The sequence below is a fragment of the Belonocnema kinseyi genome, chromosome 5, assembly GCF_010883055.1.
Source record: "Belonocnema kinseyi isolate 2016_QV_RU_SX_M_011 chromosome 5, B_treatae_v1, whole genome shotgun sequence".
In the NCBI taxonomy this organism is placed as follows: domain Eukaryota; kingdom Metazoa; phylum Arthropoda; class Insecta; order Hymenoptera; family Cynipidae; genus Belonocnema; species Belonocnema kinseyi.
The window spans coordinates 92,797,681-92,812,846 of NC_046661.1; the positions used below are offsets into that span (position 1 = coordinate 92,797,681).

Sequence of the window (15,166 nt, forward strand, 5' to 3'; positions counted from 1 at the left end):
GATTTTTTACAGAAACATTGAAAGATACAACTTTTTTGTCGAGAGAAAAAAGATGCGCCATGAAATTTCCTATGAAGTGATATCTTAAAAAGTTGAATTTTCTAAAACTGATTTTCAAGCCATCAGGGGCCAACTCGAGCGGCCTGAAGCGGCCAGGCAAATTTTATGCGTGGTTATAGAATCCGGAGTCTCAATTGATCTTTTTTGGATAAAAATGCTACTATTGAAAAAAATTCGTCTTTTTGGATTGAAAATTCAATTTTTTTCGTAGAAACTTATTTTTTTTTGTTACATTAATTCAATTTTTGATGTTATTGAGTAAACTGGAATCTTTTTTTTTTTATGAACACTTAACTTTTTTATAAAAAAAAATTCATCTGCTTTACAATAAATTATATATTTTTTTGATAAAAATGCAACTATATGCTAGAGAATTCAACAATTTTGTTGAAAAGTCCTCCTTTTTGGTTAAAAATTCGTCTTTTTGGATTTAATATTCAATTTTCTTGTTAGGAAATTATTTCTTGTTCAAAAATTCATAGTTTAATCGTGAAAACTCGACTAAAATCTTTTTCTAAAATCTAAACATAATTTTCTACTAAATGATCGAAGTAAATGAATGTTTAAGAAGCCAGTTCCATTAAAAAAATAAGCGTATTTTAAATCCAAGAGGACGATTTTTCTGTCCCAATAGACGAATGTTAAACAATATCGTCAAATTTTCAATCTTTCAATCCTTGCAGCAACCCGGATAAGATTATAATTATCCCTCAAACGGCACACTTCAACCGAGCATACGTAAACGGTACACTAGTGCGAATTGGTTTATTTGCAATGTGAATATTAAGTATTGAACACATTGAATATATAATAAACAACTAAGATATATCATACACATATTTAATATAAATGGGGATAGATGGGAAAACATAAATGCCAACAAAATGAAAGAAAAAAAAACTTCGGGTGCGAATTCGCACTAGTGTACCGTTTGAGGGTGAACAATGACATCCACTTACCAAAGGCGAAGACAAGCGTCTCAAGAATAAATCCAAGATAGGGAACCAGTTCAGTGCAGGCTTCCTCCTCCAGAGTGGCAAACGCCGAACACGCCGCCTCCTGGACACGCTTGTTCCCATCCAAAATTCGTTTGAGCAATTCCGTCATTAATGGTTTCAGGTAAGTGTCGTGAGGTTGAGCGCAGACCCAGTGGGCATAGCGGCTCAGAGTCCAGCAAGTGATCGATCGGACCAGCGCCTTTTTGTCACTCAGCGAGTTAATCAAATAGGGAATCAGCTCGGACAAGTGGGGAATCATGCCGCTCATACAGCCCTCGGCAATCGCGCCCAGTGCCAGAATCCCCGACTCTTTGATCTCCCAGTCCTGGTGGAAGAGAGTCTCCTTCAAAATGGGCACCAGCACGCCAAGAAGATCGTCGCGGAAGACACTGGCGATAATATCGAGAGCAGCTGCCGAACACTTTCGCAAATTCCATTCGAGGGTCGACTCATCGTCGCCCCCGTCGCCACCGTCCTCCATGTCGAGATACTTATCGTCCCCGCATCCGCCGTTCTCGTCAATGTGCTTACTCATCGTGGCGTGCGAGTGATGCGTCTTGGACTTGTGGAATCTTGGTCTGATGTCCTCCTCCTTGTCGGGAATCATTTCGTCCTCCTCGACGTCTCCCTTCAACAGGATAATGTCGATTTCCGAATACTTCATCCCTTTCACCTGAAAAAAGAGAGTTCAACATTCAGGTTTGCCACGAGGATCCTCTAGGTAGAGTTGTGTCGTCACAACTTTCCACTGTTCTGATTGTCCACAATTAAACCGGACGCATAAGTGAGGAGAAAAGAGGGCGATTTTCTAACCAAATTTTACCATGAATTTACAATTTTGAAGAATAAAATGAATGGCTGGCGTCCAAAAAGGGGTAACCCACATTTCTATTTTTTTCACAGGAGGCAAGAAAAACGTGCGTTTCTTTCCCTTTTTTATACTTTAAGCTAGAGTTCTTAAATTCCCGAGAATTTAAGTTCAGGTTATATAACCGAGAATGGGACAGTATTTAGGAGAATTTATTACTTTTAACAATATTTTTATTGTTCAGGTTATATCAGGGGTTGAATATAAATTATTTTCTAGCTCTAGAAATATTCAGGATTTTAAAATATGCAGAGCAATAGCTCATTCATTATTTAACACAGACTGAAACTCTAGCCACGGAAAATTTAACGCATGACATTTTCAAAATTCTCTGATTTTTCTTTGACTAAGTTTTCATTTCAAATAATTAATATTCAAGTACCAGCATTTTAATCTGATATTTTTACCATAGAATATTTTAGAAGCGAAATAAAACAATGTTCATATAGAATTTAAAAACTTTCAAATTTATTCATTAATTTAAAAAAAGTTTTTTCTCCTTTAAAAGATAACTCTTCAACAAAATACTGGAATTTTCAACATAATAGTTGAATATTCAACCTAAAAAGACCAATTGCCAAAGAAAAAGTGCCATAGTTTATATTTTAATCAAAAATGAATAAAATTTATACAACAAAAGAAAAGAACTTTAAAACCAAAAAGACGAATTTCCAACAAATAAAGATTTTTCACTCAAAAATAAATAAAAGTTTATCTACATACTGCTGCATTTTTGCGCAAAAAAAGCAATTTCAAAATAAAAAATAGTTTTTCACAACAACAAAAATGCAAATTTTTAACTAAAAAATATAAATCTTAAATTATAAGATAACTTTCAACCAACGAGATAAGTTTTCAACCTAAAATATAAATCTTTAACAAAAAAAAGTGATTTCTTAACAAAGCGATTCAACCAAATGTTTTAAACAAAAATTAGTTGAATTATCAAGCAAAGAAGAACGGTTTTTAATTTAAAAAAGTTGCATTTTCATACAAAAAAATGAAATTTCCAAAAAATTGAATATTTATTCCAAAAAGACGAATTTTTAACCAAACAGGAGGATTTTTTAACAAAATTGTTGAATTCTCTAGCAAATAATTGCATTTTTATAAAAAAAATACGAAATTTATCGTAAAGCAGAAAAAATTTTGATTACAAAAAAAGTTGAGTTTTCATCCAAAAAAGATTCCAGTTAACTCAGTAACATCAAAAATTAAATTTTTGTAACAAAATAATAAGTTTCTACGGAAAAATTGAATTTTCAATCCACAAAAACGAATTTTTTCATCCAAAAAGGATGAACTTTTAACAAAATGGTTCAATTCTCTACTAAATAGTTGCATCTTTATACAAAAAATATCAATTTTGTACTAAAACTGATGAATTTGTAATAAAAAATAATTTTTTTTTAAGAAGTGGAACTTTCATCCAGAAAATATTTCAGTTCATTTTTCATCGCCAAAATATAAATTTTAAACAAAAAGTAATTTTTCTACGAAAGAGTTAATTTTTCAAGAAAATCGTATAATGTCTTAATTTCTAATCAAACGGTTGCATTTTTTATGAACAAAAAAAGATTTAATTTCTGCTGAAGCAGGTAAACTCTAAAATAAAAAAGACAAACTTTCAAAAAAAGAGTTGATTTCAACCGAAAAATTAACGAAAAAATAAAATTTTCTATTAATTAAAATAAATTCGGAGGTTCTCATAAATTCTTAATTTTCAAATTAAATTAAAAAGTAGCAAAAAACTCATGTGTCCTTGAGTTTCTATTACCTTATATTAAGAACATAATTTTTGAAAATCAATAATAACAAATTTTTCAATATTAAAAATTTCTAAATTGTTAAAGGGCCTTAAACAATTAATTATATTATTATACCTGACACATACAAAAAATAAATAAATAACTATTTTTACGACCTGTTAATACCAATACAAATAATTTTTCCATTTCAGTTTCGATGGCGATTTTCAAAACTTTTCTATTAAAAATTAAAAATTACATTTTTTTAAATTTCTTTCGAATTATTTAATTTTAAAGCTTTATAATTTAAAAACGTTACATTTTGAGAAGTAAAAATGACGAAAAATTAATTTTTTATCATAGAAAAAAAATGTGTAACATCAATTATAATTTGTTTAATTGTAATAAAAATTTTAAATTCTACAATTTGTACAACTTTGACTTTGAAACATTCAATATACTTTAAAGTAGTATCAAATTAAAAATTATTTTTATTTAAAAGCACTAATGCAATTTCAATTCCTTTGAATGTTAAGTAATCAATTTCTAAAGTTTTTAATTTTTTCTATTTTCGAACTCTGATTCTGAAATAATTTTATTTACAGATTCGCGGTTTGAAAAAAAAACTCTTAAATTTTGAACGCCTTGAATTTATTTTTGACCTCTTATTTTTATTATTATTAGTATTTTTTAAAATTATTTATTATTATTAATGTCGAAACTGTATGAATTATATGAAAATAGAAATATTTTTAAAAACTTCCATCTTGTGTTTAAAAGTTATTTTTGTTAGTTGAAAATTTAACTATTTTGTTAAAAAAAATTTTTTTTGGGTTAAAAAATAATTTTTCCAATTGAAAATTCAACTTTTCCATTTTTAGTTCAAAATTTAACTTTTTAGCTGAACATTCATGTATTTTGTTAAAATTGGTGTGTTTTGGTAGAAAATTAATGTAGTTGATTACAATATTTTGTTATTAACTCGTTCTTTGTTTAATTGAAAATTAATTTGATTAAATGTAAATTTAATTATTCGACATTTGGTTGAAAATGTGATCTTTTATTATAATTGAAAATTCAACTATTTGGTTAAACATGGACGTATTTTTTTTAAAGTTAATTTTTTTTGGTAGAAAATTAACGCTCGTGGTTGAAAATTCATTTTTTGAGTGAAAGATTCATCATTTTTGTTTAAAATGTATTTCCTTGGTTGAAAATTTATTTATTTTGATGAAAATTCGTCTTGTTTGTTTGAAAACATTTTTTAAACTGAATGTTAACTATATCACGATTGATTTAAAAATAAAAAATTCAACTACTTTACTGAAAATTCGTGGAAAATTCATTTTTTGGATGAATTTTTTTTTTTTTTTTTTTGAAACTGAACTATTTTTTTGAAAATTGTTTGTTCCTTGGTTGAAAATAATGTCCATAACTAAAAATTAACAACTCTATTTTTTGTTTAAAATTCATGCATTTTGTGGAAAGTTAATGTTCATGGTTAAAAATCCATCTTTTTCGCTGAAAATTCGTCTTTTTTTTTGTAGAAAAATAATCTTCTCTGTTAAAAAAATTAATCTTTTTGGTTAAACAATCAATATTTTTGTTAAAAATTCATTTTTTTCGGTAAAAGATTAATAATTTTGGTTAAAAATTTATTTCTGTGACTGAAAATTTATTTATTTTGTTTAAAATTCGTCTTTTTATAGAAAAATAATCTTCTTTGCCAAAAATTTATTTATTTTGTTGAAAATTCGTCTTTTTGATAGAAAAATAATGTTGCTAGTTGGAAATTCATCTGTATGGTAAGAAATTAAACCATTTGATTCAAAATTCATTTTAGATGGAAAGATTCATAATATTAGTTGAAAATTAATCTTTTTAGTTGAAAATTTATTTATTTTCTTGAAGATTCGACTTTTTTGCTAGAAAATTAACCTCTTTGATTGCAATTTCACCTTTTCTGTTAAAAGCTAAACTATTTGGTTAACAATTCAGTTTTTGTAAAAAAATTGATCATTTTCGTTCAAATTCATCTTTTTGGTTGAAGATTTATCATTTTAGTAGAGAATTAATGTTTTTCGTTGAAAATTAATTTTATCAACTGAAAATTTAACTATTCCATTTTTTATTGAAAATTTATCCTTTTTAGTTAAAAATGCATGTTTAAGGTCATTCAAGTTTATAATATGTTAAAAAACACAATAAATAGTACAATAGTTTTTTTTTACAACAACATTTCTATCGAAAAATGTTCTTTTTCACTGCATAAGATGTAAATTCCATCTCAAAGACTTTCTTTTTGATGAAGAATTATTTAAGATCGTAATAAATACTTCAAACTTTACCAAAAAAAAATCTTAAATACAATTTAAAATTTATAGCCTGGTTTTAATTAAATTTTTTACACTTTTATAATATTTTTGGACATTTTTAATACGTTTAGGAATAAAATTCACACTTTTTTTATCGATTTATTCCGAGATTTATGAATATTTAAATGTGAAAATCCTTGAAATTCTTTTTAAAATTTTCGCAAATCTTTGTGAATTCGTTAAAATTTTTTGATGCATTTCAAATCTTTGTAAAATCGTGTTACTGTGATATCTTTTTTTTTTTTTTTTTTTTTTTTTGTAAATTCTTTGAAACATTTGTGAAATTTTTTGAAATCTAGGAAATATTTGTGAAATCTTTCTTTAATCTTTGTTTATAAGAAATTTTTTGTTCTCCTGAAATCATTGAAAACTTCTACTAAATCTAATCTTGCCTCTTTTTTATTTACTTGAAATTGCTCGAACTTTTTTATGAAATATTTGGAATTTTCTAAAACAAAAACAAAAAAAAGAATTTGTTTAAAACTTTTGAAATGTTTTGTATTTTGGACTGCTGTACACTTTTTGAAATCTGAAATTCTTGCATTCTTTTAACATACCTATGAAATTTTGGTGAAAGCTTTATGAAATCTTTTTGAAATTTTTTGTCATCTCACTTAAAATTATTCAAATATTTGAAATTTTTGTGATATCTTCTTTAAAAAATTTTAATCATTGCAAATCTTTTAAATCTGGCTTAAAATCTGTGTTTAAGTCTTTAAAATTCGTGAAATGTTTGAAATCTTTGTAACATTTTTGAAATATTCTAAAAATTTTGAAATTATTTACAACCTTTGAAACCTTTTATAACCTTCTTGAATTCTTTTAACATCTGGATTAAATTTTGATGAAATCTTTCTGAAATATTTTGTATTCATTTGAATTCTAAAAAAAAATTGAAATCAATACAAATCTTTGGAACCTTTCGAAATCTGATTTACTCCTTTTTCAAAATTTTTAGTATTCTTGTAACCTTCTGAATGTTTCAAAATCCTTGAGAAATGTTTGAAATCTTTATAAAATCTTTTGAAATTTTCTAAACAAATTCTAAAAATATAAATCCAAGCTAGAAACGTTAAAAATTAAAAAATTAAAATTGTTGAATTTATTATGGTACTTCTTAAAAAAGAAGTGAAATTATTTTAAACTTAATTAGTTTAAAATTCCATGAAAAGCTTCAAAATTTTTCAAAATCTAAAATTTCCCCTTAAATTCATTCAAATTTAAAACTATTTTAAAAGTTTTTTTTTTAGAATTTCTAAATATCTTTTGAAATTAATGAAATCCTTCCCAGACTTTTTAGAAAACCCTGCTACGAATTAAAAAAAAAATGATTAAAATCTTCGAGATTCCTTTTTTAATAATTTTGGAAATCTTTTAAATTGTTTTTCTATATTCTGTTTAAAATAATGTTCCAAAATGAAAAATTATTTTTAATTTTCCTAGGAATCTTACTAATTTTTTTTTATTCTTTTGATTAAATATAAATGTTTTTTATCCAAAATTTTCAACATCGACAGCTTTGAATTTTTAATTGTTTAAGCCTTGGAGACTGCAATTTTAAATTCTTTAAATTAACAATTAAAATTTTTTAATTAAAAATTTTTTAAACCTGAAAACATTTTCCTATTTATTTTAAAATACTTGATGAGACGACTTACCAAAATGGGAATGAGGGTATGCAAATGCGGTGCAAGAGCGTCTTTGCAAATGGGTTGTTCGGCCAACGAGAGCCAAAATTCACAGGCTTCTAATGCAACATTCTCGTCAGGGTCTTGCGTACGCATAAGCATATATTCAATTATACTATGCATGTGGGGAATCAAACGATCCATTCGTACCTCCAACAACATAACGAGTGCTCTGCAACCAAAAGAAATTTTTTCATTAATTTAGATCAGGGTGGCCGTTTTCTTGAAAGAAAAAAATTCCCGCTTTTTTCCAGGTTCAAAAATATTTCTCAAGGTCATTAATATTTTAAAAATCAAACTGAAGCCAAAAAATGTTCCATTTAAAGCAATAAACTGCTAAATTAAAAACACTTATTAAATTAAAAGTTATTCTTTTCTTTTTCAAATAGTTTCAAAATTCTTAAAATGCTTCAAAATTTTCAAACATTTACATACTGTTTGACATTTTTTCAAATTTTTTTATTATTTTAGAATTTTCTTTAAAACTTCTAACATGTTTTAAAATTATTCGAAGTTTTTATAAAATTATTCCAACAATTTTTTTTTGTTTTGATCCTGCCAAAATGAAAAAAATTCCTTAAAATCCTCCAAATTAATTTTTAATAATTTTGTCAATCTTTTTAAATAGTGTCTTCAAATTAATTTTTGGAAATAAAAAATCATTTTTAAATTTTATAGAAAATGTTTTTTATTCTTCTGGAGTTTTTCGAAAAAAAGCTTCCTTTAAATTCTTTGAAATCATATAGAATTTTTAATTAATTTTGAATTTTTTCAAAACTTCTAAATATTTCTTTGACTGACTTGCGTTTTTTTTTCTGAAAATAATAGGTGTTTAATTGTCATTTAGACATCAAAATTCAATAATTTGACTTACAAATTAAAATCTTTTTGTATTTTTGAATATTGAATTTATAATTACTGATTTTCAAATAAAAATTTCGATATTTTTATATATTAAGTAATTCTTCTTTTTCTTAATTAGAACACTTCTAATCGAATCGTTTAAAAATGGAATATTTTTCATTTTTAACGTTAAAATCTGAAAATTCTAAAATTGTGAATGATCAACTAGAAATGTTTGTTGTTTATTTTTTAAATCTTAGATTTTAAGCGCTCCTAAATTTCAATTCTTTTAAGTATTTAAAACTGAATGTAAAAAATCTTTAAATTAAAATGTACACTTACAAATTTTAAATCCAAAATGGAAAATTTATCAAGTGAAAGATTTTTGAATTACGCATTACAAACTGAATAATATAATTGAAAAATATCACAATTTAACTAATTATTTAAAAACCGATTGAAATAAAAAAAAGACAGACTTTTTCTCTCTAGAAATTTGTAAAATTCCAGGTCCAAAAAAAAAATTCACTGTCATTTCCCGGGTTTTCCGGTCTCCCTGTAGATACATTTTTTGGCTAAAAATAATTTACTCTTTTTTTTTATATTTTGCAATAAAAATTTCTTTTTCAAATAATTACATTTTTTCAATTTTCCCTGACCAAAATTTCAATTTTCCTATTTGGCATACATTTTTATTTTATTTATAAAAACCTTACGCTATTTTCAACAAAGCAATAAACTTTTAACCAAATTATTCAATTTTCAAATAAAAATATGAATTTTCAACAAAAAGGGTAAATTCTCAACAAAAAAATTTGAATTTTCTACCAAAATAGTTTAATTTTCAACCTGATTGTGTAATTTTTAGGTAAATCAAAAAAGAAAAGAATTTTTTACAAAAAAGATGAATTTTAAACACAAAATATAAATTTTCTAACAAAATAATTAAATTTTGAACCAAATAGGTGCATTTTTTTTACCAAGAATTAAGATTCGACCATAAAAGTCAAATTTTGAACTGAAGTAATCAATTTGCAGTCAAAAATTAGAGTTATATTTTTAATTGAGAAAACTATAAAAAAATTAAAGAATTTTCAACAAAATTTAAAAATTTTCATCATCATTGACGAATTTTAAAGATTATAAAAACGAATTTTCTCCCAAGATAATTTAATAAATATAAATAAATGAATAATAAATACTTTCAACCAAATAGTTTAACTTTCAATACATAAATTTTCAACTAAAAAGGATAAACTTGCAGTTAAAAGAAGTTTTATTTTCACTTGAAAAAAATTAATTTTTAAGTTAAATTTTCAACCAATAAAATGAATTTTTAACAAAAAAGAATTTTCAACCTGATTGTGAATTTTAAAAAAAAACAACGAATTTTCTAGAAAAAGTTCAATTTTCAATCAAAGATATGAATTTTCTACCAAAATAATAGAACTTTCAACCAAAGAAATTTTAAACGAATCTTCAACTAAAAAATGGTAAGTTTCAACCAAATAGTCGAATTTTTTTATCAAGACAAATTTTCAATAGCCTAGATAAATTTTCAACTAAAGTAACACATTTTTAACCAAAAATAACAGTTATATTTTTATTTAAAACAATTATAAAAAAAAAAAGAATTTTCAAAACAATTGTCGAATTTTGAAGTTAAAAAAAAACGATTTTTCAAACTAAAAATATGAACTTTCTACCAAGTTAATTAAATTTTCAACGAAGGAGATTAATTTTCTACAATTAAAGTTCGATTTTCAACAAAATATATGAATTTTTAACTAAAAAGGAAAAATTTTCAGCTAAAAACGGAAGTTATATTTTCAGTTGAAAAAATTAATTTTTAACAACAGAAAACAAGAATTTTCAACAAAATATTTAGAATTTCAACCAATGAAACGAGATTTTAACAAAAAAGTTTATTTCCAACCTAATTGTGGAATTTTTATGAAAAAAAAAAACGATTTTTCTAAACCAAAAATTTCAATTTTCGCCAAAAAATATTAATTTTCTTTCAAAATGATTGAATTTCCCACAAAAGAAAGAAGCTTTAATCTAGAAGTTGTTTTAAATTAAACTTCTAAATATCTGTCAAAATGAATTGAATTTTTCCTACAATTTTTAGGAAATCCTACAAATTTTAGAATATTTTTTAAAAGTTTTAATGTATAAATAACAATTCAACATTTATTATATGTAGACGATATTTGAGTAATTTCAAGAGATATTTAGAAGCTTCAAAAATATTCAAAATGAATTTAAAACTTGAAATGATGGCCAAATTTAAAACAAAATATAGATTTTTGTAGATTTTAAACCTAAAAATTAGAAGCTTTTCAAGAATTGTGAAAGGTTTCAAAAGAATCAAAATATTTTCTTAAAATTCCCAGGAAAATCAAAACTTATTTTTCATTTTCAAAAATTACTTCAAGAGAATATTTAAAAAGGTTTTAAAAGATTTTAAAAAAATTCAAAAAATAATCTGGAAGATTTTAAAGAACCTTTTTAAAATTGGCTTCATAATTTTGAATCTTTTCAAAACTCCTAAATATCTCTCAAAATCTCTTAAAACCACTCAATGTTTTCGACAAATGTTCATTTGTAAATTATACATAAAAAATTTCACAATTTTTTAACGCTAAAATCTGGAAATTCCTCAATTTTGAACTGATTTAAAATCTTTTTGTCCACTTTTTAATGCTTAACGTACAGATCCATTAAAATTTATTTATTTCTTGAATACAAATGTTTTTATCCACTTTTTTGAACCCAGAAGATAATTTTTCTAATCAGTAGTTGTATTGTAATCCAAAAAGAAGAAATTTTAATTAAAAAGATTAGTTTGCTGCAAGCGAACGAAATTGAATTTTCAGCTAAAAAAGATTAATTTTCACGAAAAAACTGGAAGTTACATTGTCAGGTAAAAAATAATTTTTTTTTTAAATTGAGAATTTCCTGTTTAAATTTGGAATTTTAATGCTTTTCGAAAAATTCCTTATTCAAATCCAGAATTTTAATTCTTTTCGAAAATTCTGCATTTCAAATAATTGTAAGAATTCGAATTTTTTGTAAAATTTCCTGTTCCAATTCATATTTTCAATTTTTTCGAAAATACCTCGTTTCAACACAGAACAATAATTTTGTTCAAAAAATTACATTTTCTATTAAAAATGAAAATTCCTGTTTCAAAACCGGAATTTTAATACTTTTCGAAAATTTTCAGTTTCAAATAAGAATTCGAATTTTTTAAATTTCCTGTTCCAATTCATAATTTTGATTTTTTCTAAAATATCACGTTTCAAGTTTCAACTCAGAATTAGAATTAATTCTATTTAAAAATTCCCCGTTCTAGCTCGGAATTTATTTAAATGTTAACATTCCCTGTTCCAGAAAAAATTATAATTCTTTTGGATAAATATAAGTTTCAACTCAGAATTGGTTAAAATTTGAAAACTCCCCGCTTCAACTCATGAAAAATTGCCTGTTCCAATTCAGAATTTTATTCCTTTTCGAAAATTTCTAGGTATTTGTTAAAATTTGAAAATTCCCGGATTTCAAGTCAAAATTATTATTCTGCACAAATTCCAGCTCCAACTATAAATTTGTAAAAGATTGAAAATTTCGCGTTCAAATTAAATTTTAATTATTTTAAATAGTTTTGAAAATCCTTAAAATGCTTCGAAATTTTATTTCAAGATCTTGAAATGTCTACATGTTGTTTCATATTTTTTCAAATATAAAAATATTATTAACAGTTTTTCGCAACTTTTAAATTTCTTTTAAAACTATTCTTATTTCAAATAATTTTTCAATAATAAAAAATCATTTTCAATTATCCTAGCAATCTTAAAAAATGTTATTCTTCTGAAGCTTGATTTTTTTCTAAGAATAATAGGCGTTCAAGTGATATTTATAACATCAAAATTTAACAATTTGCCTAAAAAATAAAAGTTTTTAAAATATAACAATTTACATTCTAAAGTTTAGTTTCTTTTTTGTTCAGTTTTAAATCATTAATTTATAATTACGGATTTTAAATGAAAAGTCAGATATTTCTAAATATTAATTGTTCTTTTTCTTAATTGAAAAATTTCAAATTGCATGATTTAAAAATGGTATATTTTAGACTAAAATTGAATAAAAGGCATTAATTATAAATATATTGAATTTATTTAGAAATTAAAAATAGTTCAGAAAGAAATTCTAAAATTTTGAATTAATGCTGAATCGTTTTGTACAATCGTTATTTATTTTCTAAGTGAAATAAAAAATGTAATAAAATAAAAATTAAATATAAATAAACTTTACTTCTAAATATTTTTTAAAGATTGATAATCACCTGCAAACATTTTTCCGGACATCAGGATCATCATCAGTCGCCAAGTGGAAGAGATTCTCGATGAAACTGTCAATGTGAATCATCAGTGGCTGAACCCGATGAATGATAAATTGATTAACACACGCGATTGCGTGCGATCGAATTTTGGGACTACTGTGCCGGAAGAATTGCAAAAATCGCGGAATTAAAACATTGAGCGGTCGATTCAGTGCGTCTGAATCGAGAAGCTCGGCCGAATCCTCGCAGATTTTTTGCAGCGCGCCAAATGCGCCCTCGCACACATTGTAATCCTGTGAATCGAGCATAGTGCACAAAGCCGGAAGCAGTTCCGGCCATGCGGTCAAATCACCTGAAAATAATTGCAAAATCAGATACCCCATCATAAAAATATTTTAGACAGGCTGTCTAGCATTTATTAAAAAAAAAAAAAAAATTGACATGATTTTTCCATGTTTTTCAGGGTAAACAAAAATTTCAGGTAACTTTCCAGATTCACTGAACTAAGAAGTGCCATTTTAATCTGCTTTTACGGCCAAAAAGAAACTTTTTGTTTTGTTTATTATTCAGTCAGGGTGGCCATTTTAATCGATGAAATAAATTCCCGGTCTTTCCCGATTTTTTCCCGGTTCGCAATCTTTTTCACGGTCAATGAAATTTAAAAAATGGAACACTAAAGCTAAAAAATTTCCACTTGAGGTAATGAAAATTTAGCTGCAAATGAAAGCATTCAAAGTGGAACTGTTAAATTTTAAACTTTTTAAATTGAAATTTAAAATTTTTTAATTAAGAACAGTGAATTTTTGACAAAAATTGATAAGTTCTGAACAAAATAATGAAATTATCAGCAAACTGGTCGAATTTTCAAATAAAAGTGATCAAATCTCAGCCAAAAACAGTTGAATTTTCAACGAAATAGATAACTTTCCAGAAAAAAGACGAACTTTTTATAAGACAGTTGGATTAAAAAAAAGTTAGTTTTCAACCAAGAAAGATGAATTTTTAACCAAAAAACATAAATTTTCTACAATAAATATGAATGTAAAAAAACAGTTTATAATTTACGAAATAGTTGAATTTTCAAGGAACAAGGATACATTTTTTAGAAGACAGTTGATGTATCAGCAACAAACAGACCGTTTTTAACTAAAAAATTTGAATTTTTAACCAACGATTTAAATTTTCAATCAAAAATACGAATTTCTCAGAAGGTTAATGAATTTTAAACCAAGAGAGGTAAATTTTAAACCAAAAAAGGTTACTATTTAACTGCAAAATAGGACTTTTCAAGCGTAAAAAAATTACTTTCGAATCGTAAAAGATGATTTTTCAATCCATAAGTACCAATTTTCTATAAAAAAAAGAATATTAAATTTTTGAATAAAAATTATGACTCTTGAAAAAAATTATTCGATTTTCAATTAAATGGTCGTATTTTTTCGAAGATATATAAATTTTTAACCAAATGTCAACCGAAAAAGATTTTAATTTCTAACAGATTAATTTTGAACCCAAAAGTTCTTAACCAACAAATTTTATTTTATACAAAAATAGGCGAATTTTCAATATCGAAATTTATTTGCCTACAAGCGGATTAATTTCCTACCAAAAACAAACGAATTTTCAACAAAATATTTTAATTTTTAACCAAATAGTTAAATTTTCGATTGAAAATATAATAGTTACATTTCTAGTTAAAAAGCTTAATTTTGTACAAACAAAAAAAATTAATTTTCAATCGAAGGAAATAAATTTTTAAGTTATACAGGGTGGCCGTTTTAATCGACGAAATAAATTTCCGGTTTTTCCCGGTTCGCAAACATTTTTCAAAAAACAAAAAATCAATCAATGAACTTTAAAATTTTCAAAATTATATCATTTTAAGGAATTTTAAGCCAGAAACATCAAATATTGAAAAATTGAAAAAATGTTAACTGAGCACTTCTTAAATTAGAAATTCAATTATTTTCTTTTTAAATAGTTTTTTAGAAAATATCTTTGCAATTTGGATGTATAAATAACAATTGAACATTGTTATTTGTAGACGAAATTTGAGTAATTTTAAGAAATATGTAGAAGTTTTGAAAAGATTGAAACTTAATGTAAAACTTGAATTGATAGCCTAATATAAAACAAAATGTAGATTTTCGCAGATTTTAAACAAAAAATTACATTCTTTTCAAGAATTGTTAGTCTTCAAAAGAATAAAAACATTTTCTTAAGATACCTAGGAAAATTAAAAAT

The 15,166-nt window shown here is 24.8% G+C and overlaps 1 protein-coding gene across 1 annotated transcript in view; it reads right to left on the bottom strand.

Moving 5' to 3' along the window:
- LOC117173992 (transportin-2) overlaps positions 1–15,166 on the bottom strand; it is a 79,939-nt gene that overhangs the window by 50,794 nt on the left and 13,979 nt on the right. Inside the window, exons 4-6 of the mRNA XM_033362682.1 lie at positions 12,926–13,274; positions 7,708–7,909; positions 1,020–1,731 (exon numbers count right to left, since the gene is read on the bottom strand). Of these exons, the coding sequence (XP_033218573.1) occupies positions 1,020–1,731; positions 7,708–7,909; positions 12,926–13,274 (1,263 nt within the window). The remainder of the gene's footprint in view (positions 1–1,019; positions 1,732–7,707; positions 7,910–12,925; positions 13,275–15,166) is intronic.